This window comes from Clinocottus analis, unplaced genomic scaffold (assembly GCF_023055335.1).
Source record: "Clinocottus analis isolate CAN_PGR_092001 unplaced genomic scaffold, fCliAna1.0.p SCAF_28, whole genome shotgun sequence".
NCBI lineage: Eukaryota > Metazoa > Chordata > Actinopteri > Perciformes > Cottidae > Clinocottus > Clinocottus analis.
This window is the reverse complement of record NW_027176020.1, coordinates 1,751,506-1,776,303: the sequence shown is the minus strand read 5'-3', so window position 1 is coordinate 1,776,303 and position 24,798 is coordinate 1,751,506. Positions and strand designations below refer to the sequence as shown.

General features: G+C 45.4%; 2 protein-coding genes across 3 annotated transcripts; both read left to right on the top strand.

Annotated features, from left to right (window-relative positions):
• Positions 1-7,528: 7,528 nt before the first annotated feature.
• nmu (neuromedin U) lies at positions 7,529-10,784 on the top strand. The gene is made up of 8 exons (XM_068592864.1): positions 7,529-7,730; positions 8,274-8,326; positions 8,428-8,475; positions 8,554-8,607; positions 8,685-8,711; positions 10,102-10,155; positions 10,257-10,298; positions 10,489-10,784. The coding sequence occupies exons 1-7, from the start codon at positions 7,637-7,639 to the stop codon at positions 10,290-10,292; spliced, it is 366 nt and encodes a 121-aa protein (XP_068448965.1). The 5' UTR covers positions 7,529-7,636; the 3' UTR covers positions 10,293-10,298; positions 10,489-10,784.
• Positions 10,785-12,889: 2,105 nt separating this feature from the next.
• Positions 12,890-24,103, top strand: clocka (clock circadian regulator a). Of its 2 annotated transcripts, none has more exons than XM_068592861.1 (22): positions 12,890-13,206; positions 16,384-16,571; positions 16,659-16,738; positions 16,840-17,005; positions 17,112-17,260; positions 17,941-18,032; positions 18,119-18,208; positions 18,280-18,400; positions 18,484-18,597; positions 19,005-19,123; positions 19,311-19,393; positions 19,695-19,801; positions 19,894-20,041; positions 20,125-20,200; positions 20,291-20,435; positions 20,555-20,640; positions 20,813-20,965; positions 21,087-21,245; positions 21,535-21,789; positions 21,883-22,028; positions 22,119-22,356; positions 22,447-24,103. In XM_068592861.1, exons 4-22 carry the CDS (start codon positions 16,905-16,907, stop codon positions 22,663-22,665), a joined length of 2,601 nt encoding a protein of 866 aa, XP_068448962.1. In that variant the 5' UTR covers positions 12,890-13,206; positions 16,384-16,571; positions 16,659-16,738; positions 16,840-16,904; the 3' UTR covers positions 22,666-24,103. The 2 variants fall into 2 exon arrangements, with proteins under 2 accessions (XP_068448962.1, XP_068448961.1); XM_068592860.1 differs by having other exon boundaries at positions 21,880-22,028.
• Positions 24,104-24,798: the final 695 nt, after the last annotated feature.

Below are 24,798 nucleotides of genomic sequence, written 5' to 3'. Positions count from 1 at the left end.
ATTAAAAGAAAGTCACAAGAGACGGCTGGGCCTGCAGGCTTCCTCAGAGTCATTCTGCAGAGAGGAAGCTTGATTTCCCAGCTGGTGAACGAGGCGTTCACTGTCACCTGTGACGTACAGGCCTCTGAGCCTCTGAGTCCGTGCGAAGACGTCCCTCTTCCGGTGATTAACATCTGGTTCTCGTCCCGTCGGAGGCCTCCAAGGTGTCTTTTCACGACAGCGAGTCGACGTTGACGACGTCCTCAAACGTCTCCGTCCGTCCTCCAGAGGCGGGAAAACAAGACGAAGCTCGTGGACGTCATGTCGACGTCTTGAGCTCGAGCGTCCCACGACGTCTTCTGGCATAAGTTATGGCTTTAATATGGAAATAAACGCACAACGTTATGTTTTACCTTCAGAGGAAAACAGTCGGTGACAGTGTAGTAAACTTTTCTTTCAACATTTTGACAGATTTAAACAGATTTTCACAAACCGTAAAAAATAAAAATGGATGTTCAACGCCACGTGAAGTTAGATATGTTCCCAGATTCCCAGACACACACAGACAGACAGACACACACACCATTATCTCTCCCTCATGTTGTGCTGCATGATTCACCGCTCGCTGCTCTTGGAGCACTTACTGTGTTCGTATGTTGTGAAAGTCAAAGGTCTGAAGTCTGACGTCCAAACGGATAAATATATGAAGCGTGGCTAAAGAAACCTGTTAGCTAACGAAGCGCTTGGGTGTGTGTGTGTGTGTGTGTGTGTGTGTGTGTGTGTTTAGATTAACTTAAACCTTTACTTTAACCCTTGCGTGCACCTGCAGCTTAACATCCACATTCAACTTTTAGGAAACATCAACGTCTCTGAGGCTGCGAGAGAAATGAAATATTGTTTCATTTTACAAAAGATATGAGGAGTTTTATCACACACACACACACACACCTACACTCACACACGCACGCACACCTTGTGTGGTCTTTCTGAAGCGCTGACATCATTGGCTGAATAACCGGTGGGCGTGGCCTTCACGAATGGCGGCGTTTCAAAATGGCGACGCGACGCCAGCCTCCTGCAGAGGAGCGCGAAGCAGAACAACGTCTGTGTGAAGTGTTTGTGTGTTTGTCTCTCTGAGCCTCGACACTTTGTGGGTCGCCAACGTAAAAATAACTGTAATGAAACCCTAAAGAACCCGCGAGGGAGCCGGCGCGAGAGAGGAGGCTTCAGGCAGCTGGGTCGGTCGCCGTCGGGGGAAAGCGATTTGCATCTGCGTAATCTAGGTTTGACATTAACGCCGGCGATCAGCGGCTGATAGCGGATGCTGCCGGTGTGCGAGGGCAGGAGCGGCGGCTCGCTATCTGCATGGCATTTGGCGAAGCCCTTTGAGAAGGTTGTTGTGTATGTTGTGTTGTTTCCGTCGTGTTGGTTTTATTGTCGGCGCGACGGAAATAAACAGGATTAACATCTGGAGATGAAGATCTGCTACTGTAATCCTGCTGGTGCGTGTTTGGTCTGTTTCACGCAGCGCGAGGCCGACATGAGGTCTCTGTGTGATGAAGATGAAGATCGTCGTCATCATCATAAGAAAACCTTCAACATGAGCTCAAAACTATTTAATAAAACTTTACTCATTATTTTGAGTCAGTAAATATATGTTTTTAGATATTTTGGAAATGATAACACAATATTTATGTGACACTAAGTGAATATTTTGAAAAATGTAATCAATATTTTTAGTGACTAACACTAAGTCATTATTTTAAGATGTTTTTTTATTTTGATGATCCCAAAAACAAATTAATAATTCCATAAGATTTTGGTTGGAGGGAAGCAGAGGGGGCTAGCTTCCTGGTTCACTTCCTGGTTCACTTCCTGGTTCACATTCTGGTTCACTTCCTGGTTCACTTCCTGGTTCACATTCTGGTTCACTTCCTGGTTCACTTCCTGGTTCACTTCCTCCCTGCATCTCTCCATCTTTGAGCTCATATCTTCTGTTTGACTGGATCAGATCTCCACTCTCGTACAACACAAACACAAAGGAGTGTGAGCGCCGGCCTCACCGTGATGACCTCATCGCGTGGTGACCTCATCACGCGGTGACCTCACCGCGAGGTGAGGCCGGCTGCCTTCATCAACAAACACACAACAAAACAACACAAAGAACAGAGCAGCGATTACTGGAGCAGCAGCGCTCTGCTCGTTAGCCTCACGGGGGATTTAGTGTTAAAGTAATCATGTCATTTAAGGTGTGTGTGTGTGTGTGTGTGTGTGTGTGTGTGTGTGTGTGTGTGTGTGTGTGTGTGTGTGTGTGTGTGTGGAGGCTACACTGTGGACATGAGAGCTCTCCTTTGTTTGGTTGAGAGGGTCAGAGAGAGAGAGAGAGAGAGAGGAAGAAGAAGATAGGGTGATGGAGGGGGAGAGGGAGAAGAAGGGAGAGAAAGAGAGAGAGAGAGAGAGAGAGAGAGAGAGAGAGAGAGAGAGAGAGAGAGAGAGAGAGAGAGAGAGAGAGAGAGAGAGAGAGAGAGCAACAAATCTGAAATGGTGTTTTTAAAAAAAACAAAAAGAGATGAAGGCAATAAAATCTTCTCTGAAGGAGAAAAATTGGTGATGAGAGGAAACGTTCGTCTTCTTAATCTGAATCATCAACATGAGGAAATGAGTCTGATCAGCGTCATCGCTCCGCTCACTTTATCATCTCACTGCAGGTACTTTACAGCTGTTGTTCAGGTACTTTTACAGCTGTTGTTCAGGTACTTTACATCTACTGTTCAGGTACTTTCAACGACATCAAAAGTCTCTTTTTCTCTTGTGGGGAAAAAAGACTTGTTGACACATTCAAGATGCATTGAATAGCCGGTTAGCTTAGCGTAGCCTAGCTTAGCACAAAGAAGGGAAACCGAGGAACAGCTCGGTCCAAACGTAACAAAAAGATCAGCATCTCTAAAGCGCATTGTAAACGTTCATTTTGTGTTAAATCTGGCGCCCCTTGTGGATTAAAGCGGTAGTGTCTCTACGCACCAGGGTCCCTTTAGAAAACCTCTCATTTTACTGCAGCGGGGTCTGACGGTCCGTTCTGGTGTTAAATTCTGCCTTCTCTCTTCCTCATCCATGACTTATTTATTCAATAATGTATTCGGCTTATTTAGAATTTGCTTTCTGTGTTAATTGCTTATTTTATTGTTATAATGTGTTTCCTTGTAATTTATAAAAAAATCTAATTTAATTCATGCTAACTACGATAAGGGGCTGCTAAAAATGCAAAAAAAATATATACAAAAGAGATACCTTATATTTAATAAAAGCATGTAAAGAATAGATGCAAGTAGATTGATGAGTAACTTCAGAGAGAAGTCGACTTCAGATTTCTTGTATTTATTCCTTGAACTAAGCTCAGCTTCAGAGAGAACATTAAAGTCCATAATCAAGGCTTGAAGGTGCAACAGTGAATCATGCACAGTAACCTTCCCTCAACACCTTCGGGTTTTGAACCATTTAGACATGCAAATGCCAATCACCTTTATATTAGAAGAACATGTTTCAAAGGGCACGACCTTTCAGGGTTTTTCCCAGAACGATGGACCGAGGGAGGATGAGGAGGAGGGGCGGGGTTGTTTCTCCAGAGACACGACGACGACCTCCACTGTCAAGTCTCCATTCATAATAATAAAAAGGAAAGATTAAAGAAGACAGGGAGAGATCAGCGTGGGAGGAAGATACCAGGGTGGGGACGAGTGCGACGACTTCCTTGGAATTGCTGTAATTATCAATGCACTCGAATTGTTGCTGCCCCCGAATGAGGTTGCGTCCGATTTAAAAAATGTCAGACTGTCGTTCCCGGTCGAGTGCGTCTTTTGGTTTTCCGTGGAAGTCTGCCTTTGAGATGATTATTAAATTGTTATTAAACAAGATTTTATTTTCTGCATGTAAAGCGGAAAATATTGCGGAAACAACACACGAGCAGCGAACTTTCTGTTGGACAGGAACTGCAGAATAATTTGGCTAATCAGCTGTAATGTTACTGTAATAGCTACGTGTCTCAAAACACCTTTCATTACCGGTTTTACGCTGCCGTTGACGTCGCTTGCTACGCTTAAAGGGCCCATGGCCAGTACGAGTCCCTAGCGCTGAGTTTGGCTAACAGCTAACAGCTAACAGAACTACCGGTAAAGGCTGCTGAGTGCATTGCAGCCACTCAGTCGCTGCTCTTCGTAAGTGCGGGAAGACAGTTTGCTGTTGTTTTTTTTTTGTGGTTTGGCTAACAAGCTAAAAGCTAACGGAACGACCGGTACACACACCGCTAACACACTCCTCCTCTGAGGGAGAAAACTGTTTGCTCACTGTTAAGGTTTCGGAGGGTGTGTTTGGCTAACAGCTAACGGAACTTCCAGGACACACACTGCTAACTTGGTCGGGGAGAAATAGTTTGCCCCATTTTAAGTGTGTGTTTTTTTTTTTAAAAATGTGTTTGGCTAACAGCTAAAAGCTAGTGGAACTACTAGTACCTCTGGGTTGCTCCTCTGTGGCCAGAGACACGGTGAGATAAGACAGTTTGCTGTGTTTTGAACGCTGTGTGTTTGACAGCTAACAGCTAACGGAACTGTTGGTGAGCACACTGCTGGGTGCGCTGCAGACACGCGCCCAAAGGCTTGCTGGGGATTTCTCTTTTTGTTGGGTTTGGACGATGTGTTTGGCTAACAGATAACAGCTAAAAGCTAACGGAAAAACGAGAAAACCTCTGGGTGAGACTAGACAGTTTGCTGTGTTTTAGACGGTGTTTGTTTTGCGGCTAACGGAACAATACACACACTGCTGTACCTCGCCGCCGCTCAGTGAGTTTATTTAATGTTTCACGACGTCTTCCAGCCCTTCGGGGCTGCACACCTGCTGGAGATCTGGGCTCCTCGGTGTATTATTTCTTCTGGTTTATTGCAAATTAATAACGGCACAGTGGAGTATTCATACCGTCTCACACAAAGACCCAACACATTACCCGACTTATACGAGAAAAAGATAATTTAGTAATGATCCATTATGAGTCTCTCACATAATGAAGGCATTCATAGAGTGAATGAAAGTCATATTCCATACAATTATCCTCATTACATGCAGATGATTTGGTAAACTTTTAATGTGGCGTCCAAATCTTTGAGTTGAATACATTTAAACACTTTTTCCCTCAGAAGTAAGATCACGATTTCTTCTTTAAAAAAGACATGTTCAGCTCCACTGATGTTAATGTAAATCCATCTTTTATCAACAACACCCTGAAGGCCATTATTGGGTGTTATTGCGTTCTCGAAGAAAGAAAATATGCCGCCGAAGTAAAAAATAAGTAATGCATCGTATTATCAGCTCCGACTGGTAAGTAAGATATTTGTGTTGCGGCTTTCGGATCATTACGATGTGGCTCAAGCGTGAAATAACAGTTTCCATCACAGATATCATGCAGCAATGTTTTACTAATGACGACTAGAAGAAAAAGAAATGGAAGCATTGTTTTAAAAAGTCCTCACAAAGAACAAGGAAGTGGATCGAAGCCGTTCGATTCAGAAACATTGCTGTAATTATTATTATTATTGTAATGAACCCTGAAACCTGCTCACTGTCTGTTGGAGGAAGTTAGCATCACGAGCTAATAGCTATCACCTCGACAAGAAGACGACGGGATAAAATAATCTCCGTGCCAAATAAATGTTACGATAGTCACACGTTGAGCTCAGCGAGATAATCTTCACAAACAAACGACTTTTATGATGTTTGATGTGCAAAGTAAGAAGCTAACGCTAGGCTACGAAGAAACACATGACTTCACGCCTCCACCGCTAAGCTAAAAGCTAAAGTATCTGATTTATTTTGATATTTTATATACTGAATATTTCATTCATAACTCCTTCAGTTATTATCTTTTCTCTAGTTTTTTGGAACATAATTGTCCTTTAATCTTATGTTTTATCATATGTGAGTGTGTGTGTGTGTGTGTGTGTGTCTGTGTGTTTTGTTCTACCTTCATATCTTCTGTATGCTAAACATTTTTTGTGATGATGTTTAGTCTCATTTACACACTTTAACCCTTTTTTTAAGACACGTACGAGCTTCTAAAACTCACCGGAGGGGCTTTTACTGACATTTTTATATCGTAGAGCAAATTAATATTTAATATTTGAGAGATAAACGAAGGATTTTGAGTTAATTATGGACTTTTGCATGTAATCCGTTGTGTTTATGATGTTTTTTATACGTTTTGCAAATGTTGAGGAGAAAAACTGCGATAGAAGTTGTGATGTACGCTGCGGGATCCAGAAAGGGTTCATTTTCAGGAAGTTTACCTGTAAGGTTTCTGCCCACGAGTGCACTTACACCATTACAGCATCCACAGAAACACACGGCAGCAAAATGGCCTTTCACGGTAAGTGTAACACGCAGCTGCTGCTCTGGCATGACGCTGCTGAAACTGCCTCAAATTACGTCCACATACGTTACAGCGCAACGCAATCCAGACACACAAACAAACAACCCGAGAAACAACGTCAGTAACAACGTGAACCATCGCAGAGGAAGAGAGGAACCAAACCGAAGACGAGAAGAAGAGCCACGCCAGGTGAAGGAAACTTCACCAGTTCATCACTGACACCAAGAGAAGTATGTCATGTATGACACGTTTTATGATGTTTCAGTTTGAATATGCAAATGAGGCATTTTGTGGAGGCAACTTTGGTGAATTTAGGAGAAATCTACAGACGCAAAGAGACAAAGTGGTGAAATAAAAGAGTTATGGAGGAGGAATAGTGCACGAAAAACAATGTTTTTACCTGTTTATGGCCTTAAAAATCTGAGATAAAGAAGAGAAAGGAGAGAAGTTGATGCTGCTGCAGCTTTTATTAGTTCATGTGCACACTGAACACATCGCTGGTTTAGATATTGTTAATAATATTAAAAGGGTTTTATTTCCATCTTATGATTATATTCTTTCTATTTCATCTCAAATTTATTGCATCAAGTGTGTTTCATCTCTTATTTTGTCTGTTAAATGTTCATTATATTAATATCGTTTTTGAGCACTTAATGCTTCTCGTCTTGTATTCTTTATTTAAGTTTAATTATTTAAGTGTATTGTTATTTTTTGAAGTAAAATACTTTTAAAACATTGCTTATACTTTTCTGATGGTCACCAGCTTTTAAATGCACACTCACTTTCACTTTCACATCATCATCATCATCATCATCATCATCATCATCATCACTCTGGAGCTTCATATTAGGATGTTTTCTGTTGATCAAACATCATAATATTTTTTTCCCTCCCGCGCGGAGCTCCAGTGACGCACCGCCGGCGCGCGAGAGGGTGTGTGTGTGTGTGTGTGTGTGTGTGTGTGTGTGTGTGTGTGTGTGTGTGTGTGTGTGTGTATGCGCGAGCCACGAGCCTTCATATCTCTCTGACGTGAGATGGAAACTCTCAGAAGAGCAAGAAGTCAAGCGGACACAACCAACAACAACAAAACCAACAAAACAACCACAAAAACAACAACAAAAGCAACAACAACAACAACAACAACAACAACAACACAAGCAGACTGAAAAGAAGCCAGCGATAAGGAGAGAGAGAAAGAGAGAGAGGTAAAGAAGTAGAGAGAGAGAGAGGAGGAGAGAGGAGGAGATGCGGAGCTTCCAGAGCCCGGCGCCGCTCGGCGCAGCGTCCAGCAGCGTGGCGCTCAGTGCGCTGCTCATCCTCTGCGTCCCGGCATGCAACAGTGAGTCTATCCATCCATCCATCCATCCATCTATCTATCTATCTATCTATCTATCTATCTATCTATCTATTGTATATTTGCAGTCTTACATCTTGTTGTTGTTATATTTATTATTGTTGTTACATTATTTATTGTTGCTACAGTTTTTTTTTTACTGTTGTTACATTTGTTGTTGTATTATTTTTAGTTGATACATTTGTGACATTTTTTTTTTTTTACGGTTGTTAAACTTGTGATTGTTGTGACAGTTGAGTCGTTGTTGTCGTTGTTACTGTGGAGTACTAGTTGTTGTTACAGTTGTTAGTGTTGTGACAGTTGTGTAGTTGTTGTCGTTGTTACTGTTGTTACAATTGTGTTTGTTTTTTTTACAATTGTTACATTTGTTGTTGTTGTTACAGTTGAGTAGTTTCTCATCCGGTCGCCGCTGTTGTCCTGACCTCTGACCCCGTGATGCACACACACACACACACACACACACACACACACACACACACACACCCTGGTTGTTGCTTTAATCCCGTGTGTATTTCTCTGGTGTGAGAGGTGCTCCAGCAGAACTTCAGCGAGCGACAACAGATCAGAGGCTCCTGAGCCAGGTAACACAAACATCCATAAACACCCATTAATATCTCTAATATCTCTAATAATTCCTCCTCGTCCCTCTGCGTTGACGCGCGTGTCCTCTGTCGCTCCTCAGATAGACGCCGTGTGCTCGTCCTACAGCTCCACACACATGAAGTTCTGGGTGAGCGGGTGCGGTTTCATGTGTGTTATAATATTTCATATTTCATATTGAGTGCTAACAGCTGCTCTCTGCCGGCAGGCGCCTGACGTCCTGGAGGAGCTCTGTGTCTCTCTGCTGCTGCAGAAGTCAAAGGTGCTTGATGTTTCTGCCTCATGCGAGCTGTTTGCTTCCAGTAGATCATGAACTGAACGTCTGTGTTTGCTCCTCAGCTGCTGAAGCTGCAGAACATCAAGCGGGTGAGTACGACACAGATGAGTTATTAAATTATTAGTCTGGTTATTATCTCCACGAGCAGGTCTGTCCAACGAAGACGCCTTCACGTCGATGTTTATTCCACAACTCAGAGATGTTTCTGTCTCAGAGGAAGAAACAGAAAATATTCACAAGGATTCACTTTTTATTCAGTTTCATCCAAATAGTTAAAGATGAATTTAACGTCAACTATACGATAAAGCTATTAGTTTTTAATATTCAAACTAGTAGTTTAAGAAACTACTAATACACTTTATTATTATTATTATTATTATTATTATTATTATTTTTATTATTATATTACATTATTGTCATTATTATTATTATCAATATCATTATTGTTATTGTCATTGTCATTATCATCATTATGATAATTATAATAATTGTTATTATAATTTGTTCTTATTGTCATTAATATTATTTTATCATACTTCATTCATATAAAAAATAAATATTGACAAAAATAAAGTAATGTGAAAATAAAAGGTAATTATTATATCAACTTTCAAAAATAGTTTTGAAACCTGCAAACCCCCATGAAACATCCCATAATGCACCTCTTCCTCAACTGGCCATGTTTCTGATATGAAATATGAAGCCTTGTCGTCTCTCTGTTGCACGACACCGACATCACCCCTCTGCCGCTCTGTCTGTGTGTGTCTGTGTGTGTCTGTGTGTGTGTGTGTGTGTGTGTGTGTGTGTGTCTGTCAGACTCCCATGTTGCACCCTCTCCTGCATCTCGTCTCCCAGCTGCACAGCCGGAGAGAGAGAGGCGTCTCCATGCGCGTATGTAGCCACGTCAGTTCTCTTCTCTTCACTTCCTGTTTGTGAACGAGCCGCTGAGCAAAACTTTATTTAATGTTTTTACTTTATGCAACGCATGTGTGTGTTCTCTCCCTTCAGCTCACATGTGCACAGCGCCGCTCTCTCTCTCTCTCTCTCTCTCTCTCTCTCTCTCTCTCTCTCTCTCTCTCTCTCTCTCTCTCTCTCTCTCTCTCTCTCTCTCTCTCCGGCTGCATTAGTTGTTCTTTTTCAAGCTTCCAGCAATTACAGCTAAAATTAGTGCAGCAGCAAAACTATTACACTGTATTTCTACCAGTGCACAGAGTGGAGGGGGGAGGGGGGATGAGGATGGAGGGAGGGGGGCTGTGGGGGGGGGGGGGGGGGCTCCTCTGGATGTGAACGTTTGAGTTTGATGGCGTTTTGCAGGTGGAGAAGAGTTATTATAGGATAATAAGTGAGATAAAAACTCACAAAACAATGACTGGAAGGTGTTTTTTATCTTGTAGTAATAAACTAAATCTGACTCGTGTGTGTGTTACATGAAGAGATGTCGTGACTCGTGTGTGTGTGTGTGTGTGTGTGTGTGTCCAGGCGGAGCTGCAGGGACCTGGAGGCATGCAGAGCAGAGGTTACTTCCTCTATCGGGTACGAACACGCTCGCGTCAGGACGCACAAAAGAAACAACACAATAAGTCTGCGTGACAACAGGATGAACTCTCCATCTAATTCTGTTTCTGTTCTCGCAGCCACGCAACGGAAGACGCTCCCTAGAATATGATTAAATGAAGGTGACGACACGTTGTATTCTCCACGTTCTGCGGGTTTGATTCATTTAAAAAAGTACAAAAGGACAAATAAAACTGTTTAACAGCGTTGAAATACTTTTGAGGTATTGTTCAGTCAACTGAGGGTCCAGCGTGTGTTTAAACGTGGCTCCAACGTCACAGAAGAGTGTGTGTGTGTGTTTTTGCGGTACAGCCGCCCCCTCTGGAGATGAGTGTACAGAGGCAGACGCAGACCCCGTCCGGACCCGGAACCCCAGAACCCCAGAACCCGGACCCCCAGAACCCGGACCCCCAGAACCCCGTCCGGACTCCAGCCCTCTCTGCCGCTGCTGCCCGGTGATGTCTGAATGTACACGAAGAAGAAACAGACCCCAGCACTATTCCTCTGTCCAGGTTTTACTTTGTGTCCTGTTTTTCTGTGTGTGTCATTTGCATTAAAACTGCTACAATGTGGCCGCGCGCGTCCACGTCTGATTCCACTGCACGTCGCCTCCGAGAGCACCGCTCACTGGAAGAGAAGGAACAAGGAGTGAAACAGGACCAACACACGTGTGAACGAATGCTTAATACACACGGTTAGTTACATGTACAATGCAGGCAAACACACATCAGGGAGACACACATTGTACACATACAACGATGCACATTCTGCTAAATATGAACAGCTTGAATGATCATATTCAGGATCAAATAAAACAAACAACCTCTTTGCTTCTTTTTGTGTGTATGTGTGTACTCAATGTGTTCTGTTCATAATCATACACAAAGGAATAAATAACACAAAGGAATAAGTAATGAATACAAACTGACTGGTGACATCAATCTGACGTGATGATGTCACTATGTGCTAGTTTTAGTTTTTCTACATTTTCTAATGCACAACTATAATTATATTTTAGCTTCCTTCTTCTGGTTGAATCAAAATTTGCAGGATTAAAGTGTTAGTTTCCATCCTGAATGTGTAATATGTGTAATGCTGGTATTGAACAGCAGATGTCACCGTCTTCATGCAAGACAAACATAAAAGCTCTTTTTGACATTCAAGAGAAGATTTGGGCAAAAACATTGAAAGCTGATCTTCTCTTACTGATCCGTCCTCTAACTGGTTTCACATATGTGATACTTTTAGCTCACTCCCAACACTGAATAATACAATAAAATCTACTTTAAATGGTACCAATGAATACACGGGCCCAAACTTGACTCACATCAGCAGTGAATACGGAGGTGCGATGCTGAGTTTGGATGCCATAATGTGGCTGAACCCCCTGTGTCCCGACCTCGTCATTATTGAGAGAACAAACTGATTCCGACATGAGGATGACATGTCGTCTAACAGATAGTTAAAGGGCATCACTTTTGCATTATATGTGACACTTTTTCCACCTCACCAATCGAGTCTGTCTCGTCTAAAAGGAAATGGGGAAACAGCGCCACCCTCCCGTTGACTCCGCCGGTGTGGTCGGACGAGGTACTGCACGCGTTTTGCTGCTCTGGCTGTTGCCACGGTGACGAGATGAGCGGGATGCTGAAACAATCTGACGGCCAATTAAATTCATCCAGGAAACAAAAGTAAAAGAGAAGCTTCTGTTCCACGTGTTCCCCCAGGAAACACTCCTATATATATATATATATATATATATATATATATATATATATATATATATATATATATATATATATATATATATATATATATATATATGCATTGTGAGTGTTCCCACAGAAAATACTCACAATAAGGAACACAATGATACATGTTTAGTCTACATGTGATAACAATGCTGTTTCTCTTTCATTATACAAGTTTATATATATATATATATATATATATATATATATATATATATATATATATATATATATATATATATTTATATTTATATATGTATGTGTATGTATGTTAGTATAGGTGTGTGTCTGTTTTTGTGTGTATGTTAGTATATGTGTGAGTGTGTATATGTTAGTATATGTATGTGTGTGTGTATATGTTAGTATATGTGTATGTGAGTGTTAGTATATGTGTGTGTGTGTGTGTGTGTGTGTGTGTGTGTGTGTGTGTGTGTGTGTGTTTGTGTTAGTATATGTGTGTGTGTGTGTATGTATGTTAATATGTGTGTGTTAGTATATGTATGAGTGTGTTTGTGTTAGTATATGTGTGTGTGTGTGTGTGTGTGTGTGTATGTATGTTAGTATGTGTGTGTTAGTATATGTATGAGTGTGTGTGTGTGTGTGTGTGTGTGTGTGTGTGTGTGTGTGTGTGTGTTAGTATATGTATGAGTGTGTTTGTGTTAGTATATATGTGTGTGTGTGTGTGTGTGTGTGTGTGTGTGTGTGTGTGTGTGTGTGTGTATGTATGTATGTATGTTAATATGTGTGTGTTAGTATATGTATGAGTGTGTGAGTGTGTGAGTGTGTGAGTGTGTGAGTGTGTGTGTGTGTGTGTGTGTGTGTGTGTGTGTGTGTGAGTGTGTGAGTGTGAGTGTGTGAGTGTGTGAGTGTGAGTGTGTGTGTGTGTGTGTGTGTGTGTGTGTGTGTGTGTGTGTTGTGGCCCCCGCTCCGCTCCTCTGCGCAGTCAGCTCGTCCCAGCTCCTCTGGCTGCGGGGACCTCCGGACGGAGACATCCAGCGGGGGGAGAGACCGCTCCTGGCGGTCAGCGGGCCACCTCCACCGGCTCCAGCCCGCTCCGTCCTCCCGCCGCTCCGTGACAGCCCGTTAAAGCGGAACCGGCCCGGTGACCCACATTCCTGTCTGACGCTGTCTGTCATAACCCAGCTCGGGGAGCGCAGACACACACTCAGCGCAGTTTGTCGAGCAGAAACTCAAACTATAATGAAATAAAACAACCGAACAACGGCCGCCCGCCTCGTCCCGGACGCCGTGACCATATCGGCGCGGGTCACGTGTCGCAGTAAGTGTGTCAAACTATATTTAAAGCTTATTGTTGTTTTCGCCGTAACTGACGTTAGCGTAACGAGCTAGGTAGCCGTTAGCATGCTAGCACGAAAAGTCCCCAGTTAACACGGTCGCCTGTGAAGCCGCAACACCGGCGGGTCGCTCGTGTGATCCGGACTCACGGCTCTCCGGTCTGATCCGACAGCTGCTGCCGGTACGTCTGCGTTCATTTCCCTCTTTCCTGTCCTGGCGGAACATTTAACATCTGCGTTTCTCTCTGAAGTCCAGTTCGTGTTTTTATGCTTGCAGATATTAATAAATTAAATTAATCACATCCATCGATCCGCTGCTCTACCTGTCAGGCAGCGGTGACCTACATTAAGCTGCAGCGATTAATCCATTTACTGGTCGATTATTACATTAAAATTGTTCTATTTTTGCTTTTTTTATTTTAGAAAAAAAAGTCCATGTTCATAAATGTGATTTTTTTTTTTTTTTAAATTTTTTACTTTAATATAAAACAGACACATGATGACTTAATCTTGGGCTTTGGGAACAAACAACTAATCAATTAATTGATAAATAATCGTTAGTTGCAGCATTACTTTCCTTTTTAATGTTTTATTGCACTTTAAACTCTGAGAACAGAAAATAATTGTTCTTTTATTGATGTCAGTGGGAATTATTCATAAAATAACAGACGATTAATGTCTTACTGTGTCATTTATTATGAAATATACTGTGGGAATAACACATATTTTTCTTAGTATGTTACAATTTGAATATAGATTAATCGGTGTGAGTAATTTCTTCAGAAAAAAAGTCAAACTTATCTGATTACAGCTTCTTAATTGTGAATATTTTTGGGGTTTCTTCGCTCTACTGAGACGGTAAACCTGAATATCTTTAAGTTTGTGGACACAAACACAGAAGGACTTTGGGACCAAACAACTAATGAATTAATCATGAAAATATTCAACAGATTAATCCATCTTTTGCATTTTAAAGACGGTGGGAAAACATCCTTGTTGATGATCGCGGAGCTGAACGTCAGAATTTATCAAGATGTCTTTCAAAAATGATTTTACAAAACGATCGAGGCTGACGGCAGAAGTTCATGAATACATTGACTCATTTCATGAGGAAAAACAAGACAGCTTTCACTGGCACGGGGCCTCGAAGCTATAAAAAGGTCTAAAAAAACAATTTCACAGTATTTTATGACACATATTGTTAAATATTAATAACTTACCTCCTAGTCACACACACTAGAGATGAAGGAGTACATTGTTTGACTTACAGAATAGTTGGAGCTGATAGTGGAGCACTGCAAAGTGGAGTTAATGCATCAGTTATTCAGCGTTCTAATGGTTCAACTGCTGTGCATTGTGGGAAAACGTGTGTGTGTATATATATATTCCAGATGAAGTGTTGGTGGTCGCATGTTTTGCTCCCAGACTTTGGGGCTGTAGCTCCCGGTTGCTTTCTCTTGGCTGCCGGTGTGAACTCCAGTGACCCACTTGGCATCGGTTCCCGGCCCCCTGGCTCAGATCCTGCTCTGCTGGGCCCGGTCCAGGGGCCCCTTGCCAACCGCCGCTGCCGCTGCCGCTGCTGCTGCCGCTGCCGCTGCTGCTGCCGCTCCAACATTCCTGTCTGGAGGGCAAAAAACAGCAAAACCAAGACCTTCTCTTGTGCGTCCAGTGGGACGCGGCTGCTGCCCGGCATCGGGCAGGCGGGTTGGGGGGCGGGGCCTCACTTGGACCTCGTCCTCGGTGGCGTCTCTGTGGAGCTTCGGTGGCGTCTCGGTGGCGTCTCGGTGGAGTCTCGGCGGAAACTAGGTGGCGTCTCAGTGGCGTCTTGGGGAAGCCTCGGTGGCGTCTCGGAGGTGGCGGCTTGCTCGGCATCTCGGTGGCGTCTCAGTGGCGTCTCGGTGGCATCTCAGTGGCGTCTCGGTGACGTCTCGGTCGTGGTCGTGCGTGTCCAGGATGTGGGCGTGTGGGCGTGTGGATGTGTGATCTCCTCGTGTGTGTTTTTGTTGTCGTCTGCAAGTCTTTTATTGCAGGTTCTTAAAAAAAACAACATTTCAAACGTTGTCCCAAATTCTTTTTTTTAGGCCGATATACTGAATTAAACGTACATTTTCATTTGTTATACTTTTATACGTGAGTTGTAAACAGTCCAGATAAAGATCTTTACTCCATGTTTTAAACATGATTTGTAGCCGTTGTTCATGGGGTTGCCATGGCGCCGGAGGTTACCTAACCATGTGATACGGGTCCGACCGGTCGGCGGACGGGTTTAAAGAGTCAGACAAACAATCTGAGGTATTCTCTCAGATTGTTTAACAGCGGCCATGTTGATTACATCAATATATATTTAGACACTCATCTTTGTGTTTCTCTCTCTCTGATATTTTTCTCCGTGTGATGGAGGGAGTGTGTCCTCCGCTCCGGCCCGGTTGCCATGGTGTCGCCCGTTTGGCACCGTCAAAGCTGAGCTGGTGTGTGTGTGTGTGTGTGTGTGAGTGTGTGTGTGTGTGTGTGTGGGCGCAGCATGACAAGCGGCACCACAGATCCACTTCAGAGTGACTCATATCCTCAGAGTTCTGCTGCCCTACATCTGAGCATGAATACACAGACACACACAGACACACACACACAGAGACACACACAGACACACACATTTAACAAAGCCGCGTCAATGCTAGAAAACTGACGATAAACGAGTGTTTTCATGTGATTTCAGGATGAATAATTCTCGTTGTGTTCATTGGATTCCGTCTGCGGCCGGAGGAAACTCCTTTTTGTGTGTTCTTTTCTTTTCATAAAAGTGTGTGTGCAGACGGGGAGTGTCGTGTTGTTGGGAGGAACAGCAAGGTGCTGCCTGTGGAGCTGTGATTTAGTTAGATCTGAGGAGGAGGAGGAGGAGGAGGAGGAGGAAGAGGAAAGTAGGTCATTGGGCCAGCGTGTCAGTGAAGCGCAGATGACGTCACAGTTACACAACCTCTGCTTTCTGTTACACAACGCTCACTCCTCTTTTCATCCACTGTTTTACCTGTTCTTTACTTCTACACAACCAGAGGAGTTGCCCCCTGGTGGTCAGGAGAGAGAATGCAGCTTCAACACATGAAGCATAGACTTTTTTGTGCCATTTTTGCATATAAGTAATAACATCGTGTTTGTGTTCCTCTCAGACTCGGACGTCGATGCCATGTGCCGATCTCACGCCCGAAGCAATCCAAAACCGCCGCCGCTCCCTGAAGACCTCTCGTCAACCCTCCGCCCGCTGACTGAGGAAACGTTCGGCGACCCTCCTCCGAGGCTCCGCCCCCGTCCAGCAGCCTCCTCCTCCTCTCACAGCACCGGCCGTCCCGTCAGGACGGTGAGGTTTTGGTTTCAGCTCGTCCGACTGGTTTCGTCTGCTCTCGTTTCGTTTCATGTTGTTTTGTTTTGTTTTTTCCCATCAAAGGTTCATCTGCAGATGTCTACCTCACGGCTAAAAGACCCGTCTCCCTGAACCGGATACAAAATGACCTCCAGCATCGACCGGTGAGTGTCAAACACCTGCTGGGTTTCCACACACATTTCACACATTTTGCTCATGGAAATCATTAGTCATAGATTTTAAGCCTGAGCTCTAAAACTTTAAGGATACGAAAGAAGGATGGAAAGAGAAAAATAGACACGTGAGCACATCAGCGGCCTGACGTCAGACATGATGATGTCACATCTTCACCTGTCGGTGTGTGTCTGCAGGGATGACAGCAGCATCTTTGATGGGTTCATGGAAGGAGACGAAAAGGACAAAGCAAAACGGTACGACGGCTTTGAGAAGCACTCGCGGTCCTCTGCGGCGCCGGATGCTAACGTAGCGCTAACGCAGCGCTAACCTAGCTTACCTGCCGCCCGTCTGCTCCCGCAGAGAGTCCCGTAACAAGTCTGAGAAGAAGCGCAGAGACCAGTTCAACGTGCTCATCAGGGAGCTGGGCGCCATGCTGCCCGGCAACACGCGCAAGATGGACAAGTCCACCGTCCTGCAGAGGAGCATCGACTTCCTGCACAAGCACAAAGGTGAGGAGGCAGGAGGCAGGAAGCAGGAAGCAGGAGGCAGGAGGCAGGAAGCAGGAGGCAGGAAGCAGGGAACAGGTAACAGGAGACAGGAAAGAGAAGACAGGAAAGAGAAGACAGGAAACAGGAGATAGGAGACAGGAAACAGGGACCAGGAGACAGGAGACAAGAGACAGGAAAGAGGAGACAGGGAACAGTAACCAGGGACCAAGAAACAGGAGATAGGAGACAGGAAACTGGGACCAGGACACAGGAGACGGGCCAGGAGACAGGCGACAGGAAGTCCTGGGTCTCTCTCTCTCTCTGTCTCTGTCTCTCTCTCTCTCTCTCTCTCTCTCTCTCTCTCTCTCTCTTTCTCTCTCTCTCTCTCTCTCTCTCTCTCTCTCTCTCTCTCTCTCTCTCTCTCTCTCTCTCTCTCTCTCTCTCTCTCTCTCTCTCTCTCTCCTCCTCCACAATTTACAATATTGCAAATTCTTCTGATTGGTTGCAAAAAAAAACAAGATGGCGACAGCCAACGCGCCGAATTTGAGGCTTCAAAACCGACGTGCGACGTCAAGACAACTCCGCCAAAAAGAGAGTAGCTCTCTCTCTCTCTCTCTCTCTCTCTCTCTCTCTCTCTCTCTCTCTCTCTCTCTCTCTCTCTCTCTCTCTCTCTGACGTGTCGTTTCTTCTCCTCCGTACAGAAATCGCCGCTCAGTCCGAGTCCACCGAGATCCGACAGGACTGGAAGCCTCTTTTCCTCAGCAACGAGGAGTTCACTCAGCTGATGCTGGAGGTGAGTTCCAACGTTCCCACGGTCCTTAATCCTGACCGACGGGATTATAATCCACGCCTCACGCAGCTCCTCGTTGTTTCCGTCAGGCGCTGGACGGATTCTTCCTCGCCATCATGACCGACGGGAACATAATCTACGCCTCCGAGAGCGTGACGTCGCTCCTGGAACATTTACCCGTGAGTACGAGCGCCGCGCCCTCGTGCACGGCGCCGCCTGCTGGACTGAACGTCTGCCCCGTGTGTTTCAGTCGGACCTGGTGGATCAGAACCTGCTGAACTTCCTGCCGGCGGGCGAGCACGCCGCCGTGTACGAGGCCCTGAGCTCCCACGGCGCCGAGGGGGACACGCCCACGCCCGAGTACCTGAGAAGTCAGCGCCACGCTTTAATCCCCACGGCTTCCATTTTGTTTGTTGTTGGTTTTGACTTTTTAATGTTGTCATGTTTGAAAAAGCCAAAAACCAGCTGGAGTTCTGCTGCCACATGCTGCGAGGAACCATGGACCCCGAAGAGCCGCCCGTGTACGAGCACGTCAGGTTCCTCGGGAACTTCAAGTCCCTGAGGAACGGTGAGTTCCCCTCACTGGACCGCTTTGGGTTCCATCCCGTTGGCCCTCTGGGTTCCATCCCGTTAGCCCTTTGAGTTCCATCTCGTTAACCCTCTGGGTTCCATCCCGTTAGCCCTTTGAGTTCCATCTCGTTAACCCTTTGGGTTCCATCCCGTTAGCCCTTTGAGTTCCATCTCGTTAACCCTTTGGGTTCCATCTCGTTAGCCCTTTGAGTTCCATCTCGTTAACCCTCTGGGTTCCATCCCGTTAGCCCTTTGGGTTCCATCTCGTTAACCCTTTGGTTCCCATCACGTTAACCCTTTGGTTCCCATCACGTTAACCCTTTGAGTTCCATCCCGTTAACCCTCTGGGTTCCATCCCGTTAACCCTTTGGGTTCCATCCCCTTCAGCCTCTCTTCTGTCCTCAGCGCCTAAAAGCAGCCGGAACGGGTTTGACGGCGTGATCCAGCGGTCGCTTCACTCGTCCTTTGAAGACGGCGTGTGTCTCGTGGCGACGGTGAAACTCGCCAAGCCGCAATTCATCAAGGTAGAGACCTCTTTCCTGTCTTTACCTGGGTTCTTTACTCTCTTCTTCTCTTTCTTCTTCTTCTTCTTCTTCTTCTTCTTCTTCTTCTTCTTCTTCTTCTTCTTCTTCTCGGACTATGGAGTATTTAGTGAATGTGTTTCTTATAGATAAATATAGATATTGTCTGAGTCCTGGTACCTGTCCTCAGGAGATGTGCACCGTGGAGGAGCCCAGTGAGGAGTTCACCTCCAGACACAGTCTGGAGTGGAAGTTTCTCTTCTTGGACCACAGGTGAAGTTCACGTCTTCACCAGTTTCTTCTTATAATGTGTGATTTATCTTTTACCCGCAGCTGTTAAAAAAAAGTACATTTAATGTAATAACTATCACATTATGAATCAAAATCCTTCTTTTTATTCCTAAAAGCAAAAAAAAAAGAGACAATGCTGCATCTTCTTTGTCCTTTTGATGTGAACTACATGTATGGAAGCAACCGAAGGGAGAAAAAATACTCACTTTGCATGTTTTACTGGTGAAAGATGTGCCCCGAAAGTCAGAATCTAATCCCACCAACGTGTGCTTCGGTTGTGCAGAGCTCCGCCCGTCATCGGGTACCTGCCGTTCGAGGTGCTGGGCACCTCCGGGTACGACTACTACCACGTGGACGACCTGGAGACGCTGGCCAAATGCCACGAGCACCGTGAGTAACCCAATCCTCGCGCCGCCGGCTTCCTCCTCCTGATCTTCATCCCCCTGATCGTCCTCCTCTTCCTCCCTCGGGTGTGTTTGCAGTGATGCAGTACGGCAAAGGGAAGTCCTGCTACTACAGGTTCCTCACCAAAGGGCAGCAGTGGATCTGGCTCCAGACGCAGTACTACATCACCTACCACCAGTGGAACTCCAGGCCCGAGTTCATCGTGTGCTCGCACGCGGTGGTGAGGTACGCGGGCGTTTGGACAGACGGCGGTCCGCTCGACGAGTCTCCCTCCTAAATAATCGCGACACTCGTCTTTGCCTCCTCAGTTATGCTGAAGTGAGGGCGGAGCAGCGGCGGGAGCTCGGCCTCCAGGAGCCCCGCCCCGAGGTCACCGCGGACCAGGTGAGGCTTCTGCTTATTATGGGATGGTTGGGTCGGTGTTTGGGGCTGACTCGCCCCCCCTCCTCCCTCTCTCTCTCTCTCTCTCTGCAGTCCCAGCACTCAGACTCTGAGTCGCGGCTCGACGCCTCCTCCGGCCTGAAGGAGGCGCTGCAGCGCTTCAGCCGCAGCCGCACGCCCTCGACCTCGACGCACAGCTCACGCAAATCCTCCCTCACCGCCGTGTCGGACGCAGCCTGTAAGCATCCACCTGTCCATCGCTACACCATATATATATATATATATATATATATATATATATATATATATATATATATATATATATATAAATAAATAAATTTCTATATATTTCCTCAGCGTCTCAGATGAAGCTGCAGCCGGACCGCCGCTCCGTCTCCGCCGTGGAGATGACGTCACAGCGCCGCTCCTCCGTCAGCAGCCAGGTGAGAGAGGGAGGAGAGAGGAGAGAGGAAAGAGGAGAGAGGAAAGAGGAGAGAGGAAAGAGGAGAGAGGAAAGAGGAGAGGGTTATGGCATCAGGAAGCTCAGTTAATGATTATGATTTTATTCCTAAACTTTTGGTTTTCTTCATGTTCATGTTGCTCCTCGTTCAACAGTCCATGAGCTCCCAAACTACAGGACACAACATGGCACCCTTCATGGTTTCACCACCACCACAACAACAACAACAACAACAGCCTCAACAACAACAACAACAACAACAACAACAACAACAGCCTCAACAACAACAAGTTCAGATCAGCAGCCAAGTAAGATATTCACAGATCGTCTTTTGATAACAATTTTTTACCAATTCTCCTTTTTTTCCTAATAAATGATGTCATTCGTCGCCCCAACAATGTTCTCCGGGTTCTCCCGGTTCCCTCGCAGTCCGTGGTGCGGTTCTCCAGCCAGCTGGAGGTGATGCACAGCCTGAAGGAGCAGCTGCAGCAGAGAACACGACTCATCGAGGAGAACATCCAGCGGCAGCAGGACGAGCTGCGGCTGATCCAGGACGAGCTGCAGAGAGTGCAGGGCCCGGGCCTGCAGGTGTGTGTGTGTGTGCTTGTGTGTGTGTCTGTGTGTGTGTGTGTGTGTGTGTGTGTGTGTGTGTGTATTAATTTTTCTTCAGTAACTAAAATGAACCAGGTGTTCATTAATGTTTCTGTGTGGAGGCTGAACACTTTGTGGAGTAAATTATGGTCTTCAACGCTTTAGGGGCGGGGCTACAGGGTGATTGACAGGTCTCTACGTCGCTCCTCCTCAGTCCAAATATGGTCACTTCCTGTTGACGTTGAATTTCAAGGCTCGTAAACTCCGTCGGCGCCGTGTGTTTCAGATGTTTTTGCCGAAAGGAGCCGGGACACCGAGTCTGGGCGCGGTTCAGACGGTCCAGACGGTGCAGGCGGTCCAGACGGTCCAGGCGGCCCAGCAGGTGGGCGGGGCCCTCAGCCTGCAGGGCCAGCTGGTCTCTGCAGGGCCCGTCCAGCAGCAGCATCATGTGGTCCAGCAGCAGCAGCAGCAGCAGCAGCAGCAGCAGCAGCAGCAGCAGCAGACTCTGCTCCGGGACGCCAGCGCAACAGCGCTGTCACAGGTCTGACTCCGCCCTCTTGACTCCGCCCCCTTGACTCCGCCCCCATCTAAACACCCCGGTCCTGCTTCTTGTCTTTCCTTCCTGCCTCAGCAGAACCAGCTGCCGGCGTCGCTCTACAACGCCATGATGCTCCCGCAGCAGAGCCCGGCCAACGTGCTCCAGATCGCCGCGCAGAGCACCGGACCCGGCGCCGCCGCCGCGGCCGTGGCGTTCGCTCAGGACCGCTCGGCCCAGATCAGGTTCCATCCTCGTTGGGTTAGCTTGTCAAAGGCGTCGTGGTGACCTCTAGCTGACCTCTGCCCCTCCCCTTCCTTCCTTCCTCCCTTCAGGTTCCCTGCCAGTCCTCAGCTGCTCACCAAGCTGGTGACGGGGCAGATGGCGTGCGGCGCCGTCATGGTCCCCACCACCATGTTCATGGGCCAAGTGGTGACGGCCTTCGCTTCCCAGCAGGCCCACACGCAGAGCGTCAGCATCTCCCAGCAGCAGCAGCAGCAGCAGCAGCAGCAGCAGCAGCTCACCGCCATGCAGCAGGGTTCGGTCCAGCAGCAGCAGACTCAGTTCCTCCAGGTAACACACACACACACACACACACACACACACACACACAGGACCAGGACTCACCTGAGACTCTTTAAATCTGGACTTTCCTCATTCAAGGCTCCTCGTCTTCTGCATGGGAACCAGTCCACCCAGTTGATCCTGCAGGCGGCGTTCCCTCTGCAGCAGCAGGGCTCCTTCGCTGCCGCGGCCCACCAGCAGCAGCAACAGCAACAGTTGCAACAACAGTTGCAGCAACAGTTGCAGCAGCAACAACAACAACAACAACAACAGCAGCAGCAGAAGCAGCCGCTGTCTGACCGCTCTGCGACGCAGTAACCAAACCCTCACTGGGAGGGGGCGGGTCTTAGTAAGGTGGGGGGAGGAGCCAAAGTGCAGCTCTGAGACGTGATTGGGCGGCCACCTGCAGGCTCCTCCCCCCCAAGAAGAATCTTTAGCTGTTTGCACTGAACTCCTGCAGAGAACAGAGCACTGTGTGTGTGTGTGTGTGTGTGTGTGTGTGTGTGTGGTTGTGTGTGGTTGTGTGTGTGTGTGTGTGTTTGTGTGTGTTTGTGTGTGGTTGTGTGTCAGAAGCTTCCTTCAAGCTTCACGGACGTCCTGCAGACAAAAAACAGAACTTGTTTGTTTTGGATGTTTTTACTTGTTTGGTTGTTTTTTGGAAAATATAAATATACTTATGGGTCAGAAAATATTTTTTAAGAACGTGGTGTGGATTGCACTTTTACTGTACAGACCGTCATGTGTAATATATTATGTAAATATAACGAAAAAAAAGAACTAATATTTTATATGATGCATGAAATGAGTCCGTTTATTTGCAGCTTTGAATATTTAACTTTTTGTTTTTTCTCGAAGAAGAAAAGCTCTTAAAATGCTGAGCGGCTGATATTTTGCTGCTGGTTGTGTTACAGTTTCTTTACATCCTTGAGCGAATATTTTCACAGAAATTCATAAAATTGTCCAAATGAGAGACAAATGTTTTAAAGTATTTTTGAAAAAAAACTTGAAATATTTATATTTAATACCGAGGTTCAGCTAAATGTGAACAATGAGAACTTTATTTCTCCTTTTCATAACGTCTTCAAGGCTCCTGAAGAGACTTTATTCAAATTCATCCCCGAATGTATATTTGAAAATGTCCATTTTGACTGTTAACCTGTCGCTAATATGACATTTATTATCAAATAGTTGGGAAAAATATTAGAACGGGATAATCTCCAACGAGGCGTCCATTATCAATAATAATGAAACCGTATGATGACTCATTATTTCCTGATATTGAACACCTCCAAGAGCCTCTCTTCAATTATTACTATTATTAATTATATAAACGACTGTGAGATGCACTAAACCAGAAAACTGAATTATTTTTCTATTTCCTTCATAGATTTTAAAACATAGAAAAACCTTTAGGATCTAAATGAACTGTGACACACACACACACACACACACACACACACACTGTTGAACTTCTCCCTCAGCTGTTTTTTTTTTACCTGTGAGTTGATGGTTATGCGATGACTCTTTGTTTGTTTGTTTGTTGTTTTGAGGTCGGGTTGTTTTCCTTCATGCTGGAAGAAGTTGTTTAAAAAAAAAAATCTAAAAAAAATCATTTGAGTTCAGTCGGTTGCCAAGTCACAAAAATGAGAAAATTGTGTTTTTTTTTAATCCAAAGAGGGGATCTTCTAAATAAAAGTGACTCATTGTGTTAAATGTTGTGTAGTTGTGATGTATGCACTGGTGTGTGTGTGTGTGTGTGTGTAGAACTTTTAACGAGGAAGTCACGTTGACGTTAAAACGTCTTTTAAAAGTTTGACACAAGCCAGAAACAAGGAAGTCCTTCTGCATTCTGACCCACAATCCTTTGCACCAGAACGTTCTGGTCTCACCTGAATCAGGTACTTTAAAATGTTTGGTACCACTTTCCAATAAAGTCGTGACTCATCGCTCTTTTTTAAAAGAGAGCGATACCACGTTGAATAAATAAAAATAATCTTTCACGCTGCACGGACTCATCCGCCTGCTGCCACCTGCTGGTCAGCTTGAGAACACGATGCCTTTAAATCAGGAACTAAAAAGCTTTTTCACAGCTTTGCATTTATTTCTTGAGCTAAATCATTCACTCTGCCGTCAAAATGTGCAAATAAAACTAATAAAAACACTCGTAAACACATGAAACACTTTTATTATTCCTCTTTTTGTTTGTTTTGTTGCATTTAAAAGGCATTTCAACCCACCAGTATCACAAACACAAAGCATTTCACAGCCTGTCAAATATTGACGATGCAGCTTTTTTCGTCCGTTCCTCTTTTAAAAAATAGATTTCCGTTCCTCGCTTGTGGGGACCGGCTGCTTCCTCCTGCTTCTACAGTACTTTAGCTTCAGGAAGGAACAAACTAAGCTAAATAAATAGTAAACAACGGGCTTGAGGTGCAGAGGACGAGTCGGGCA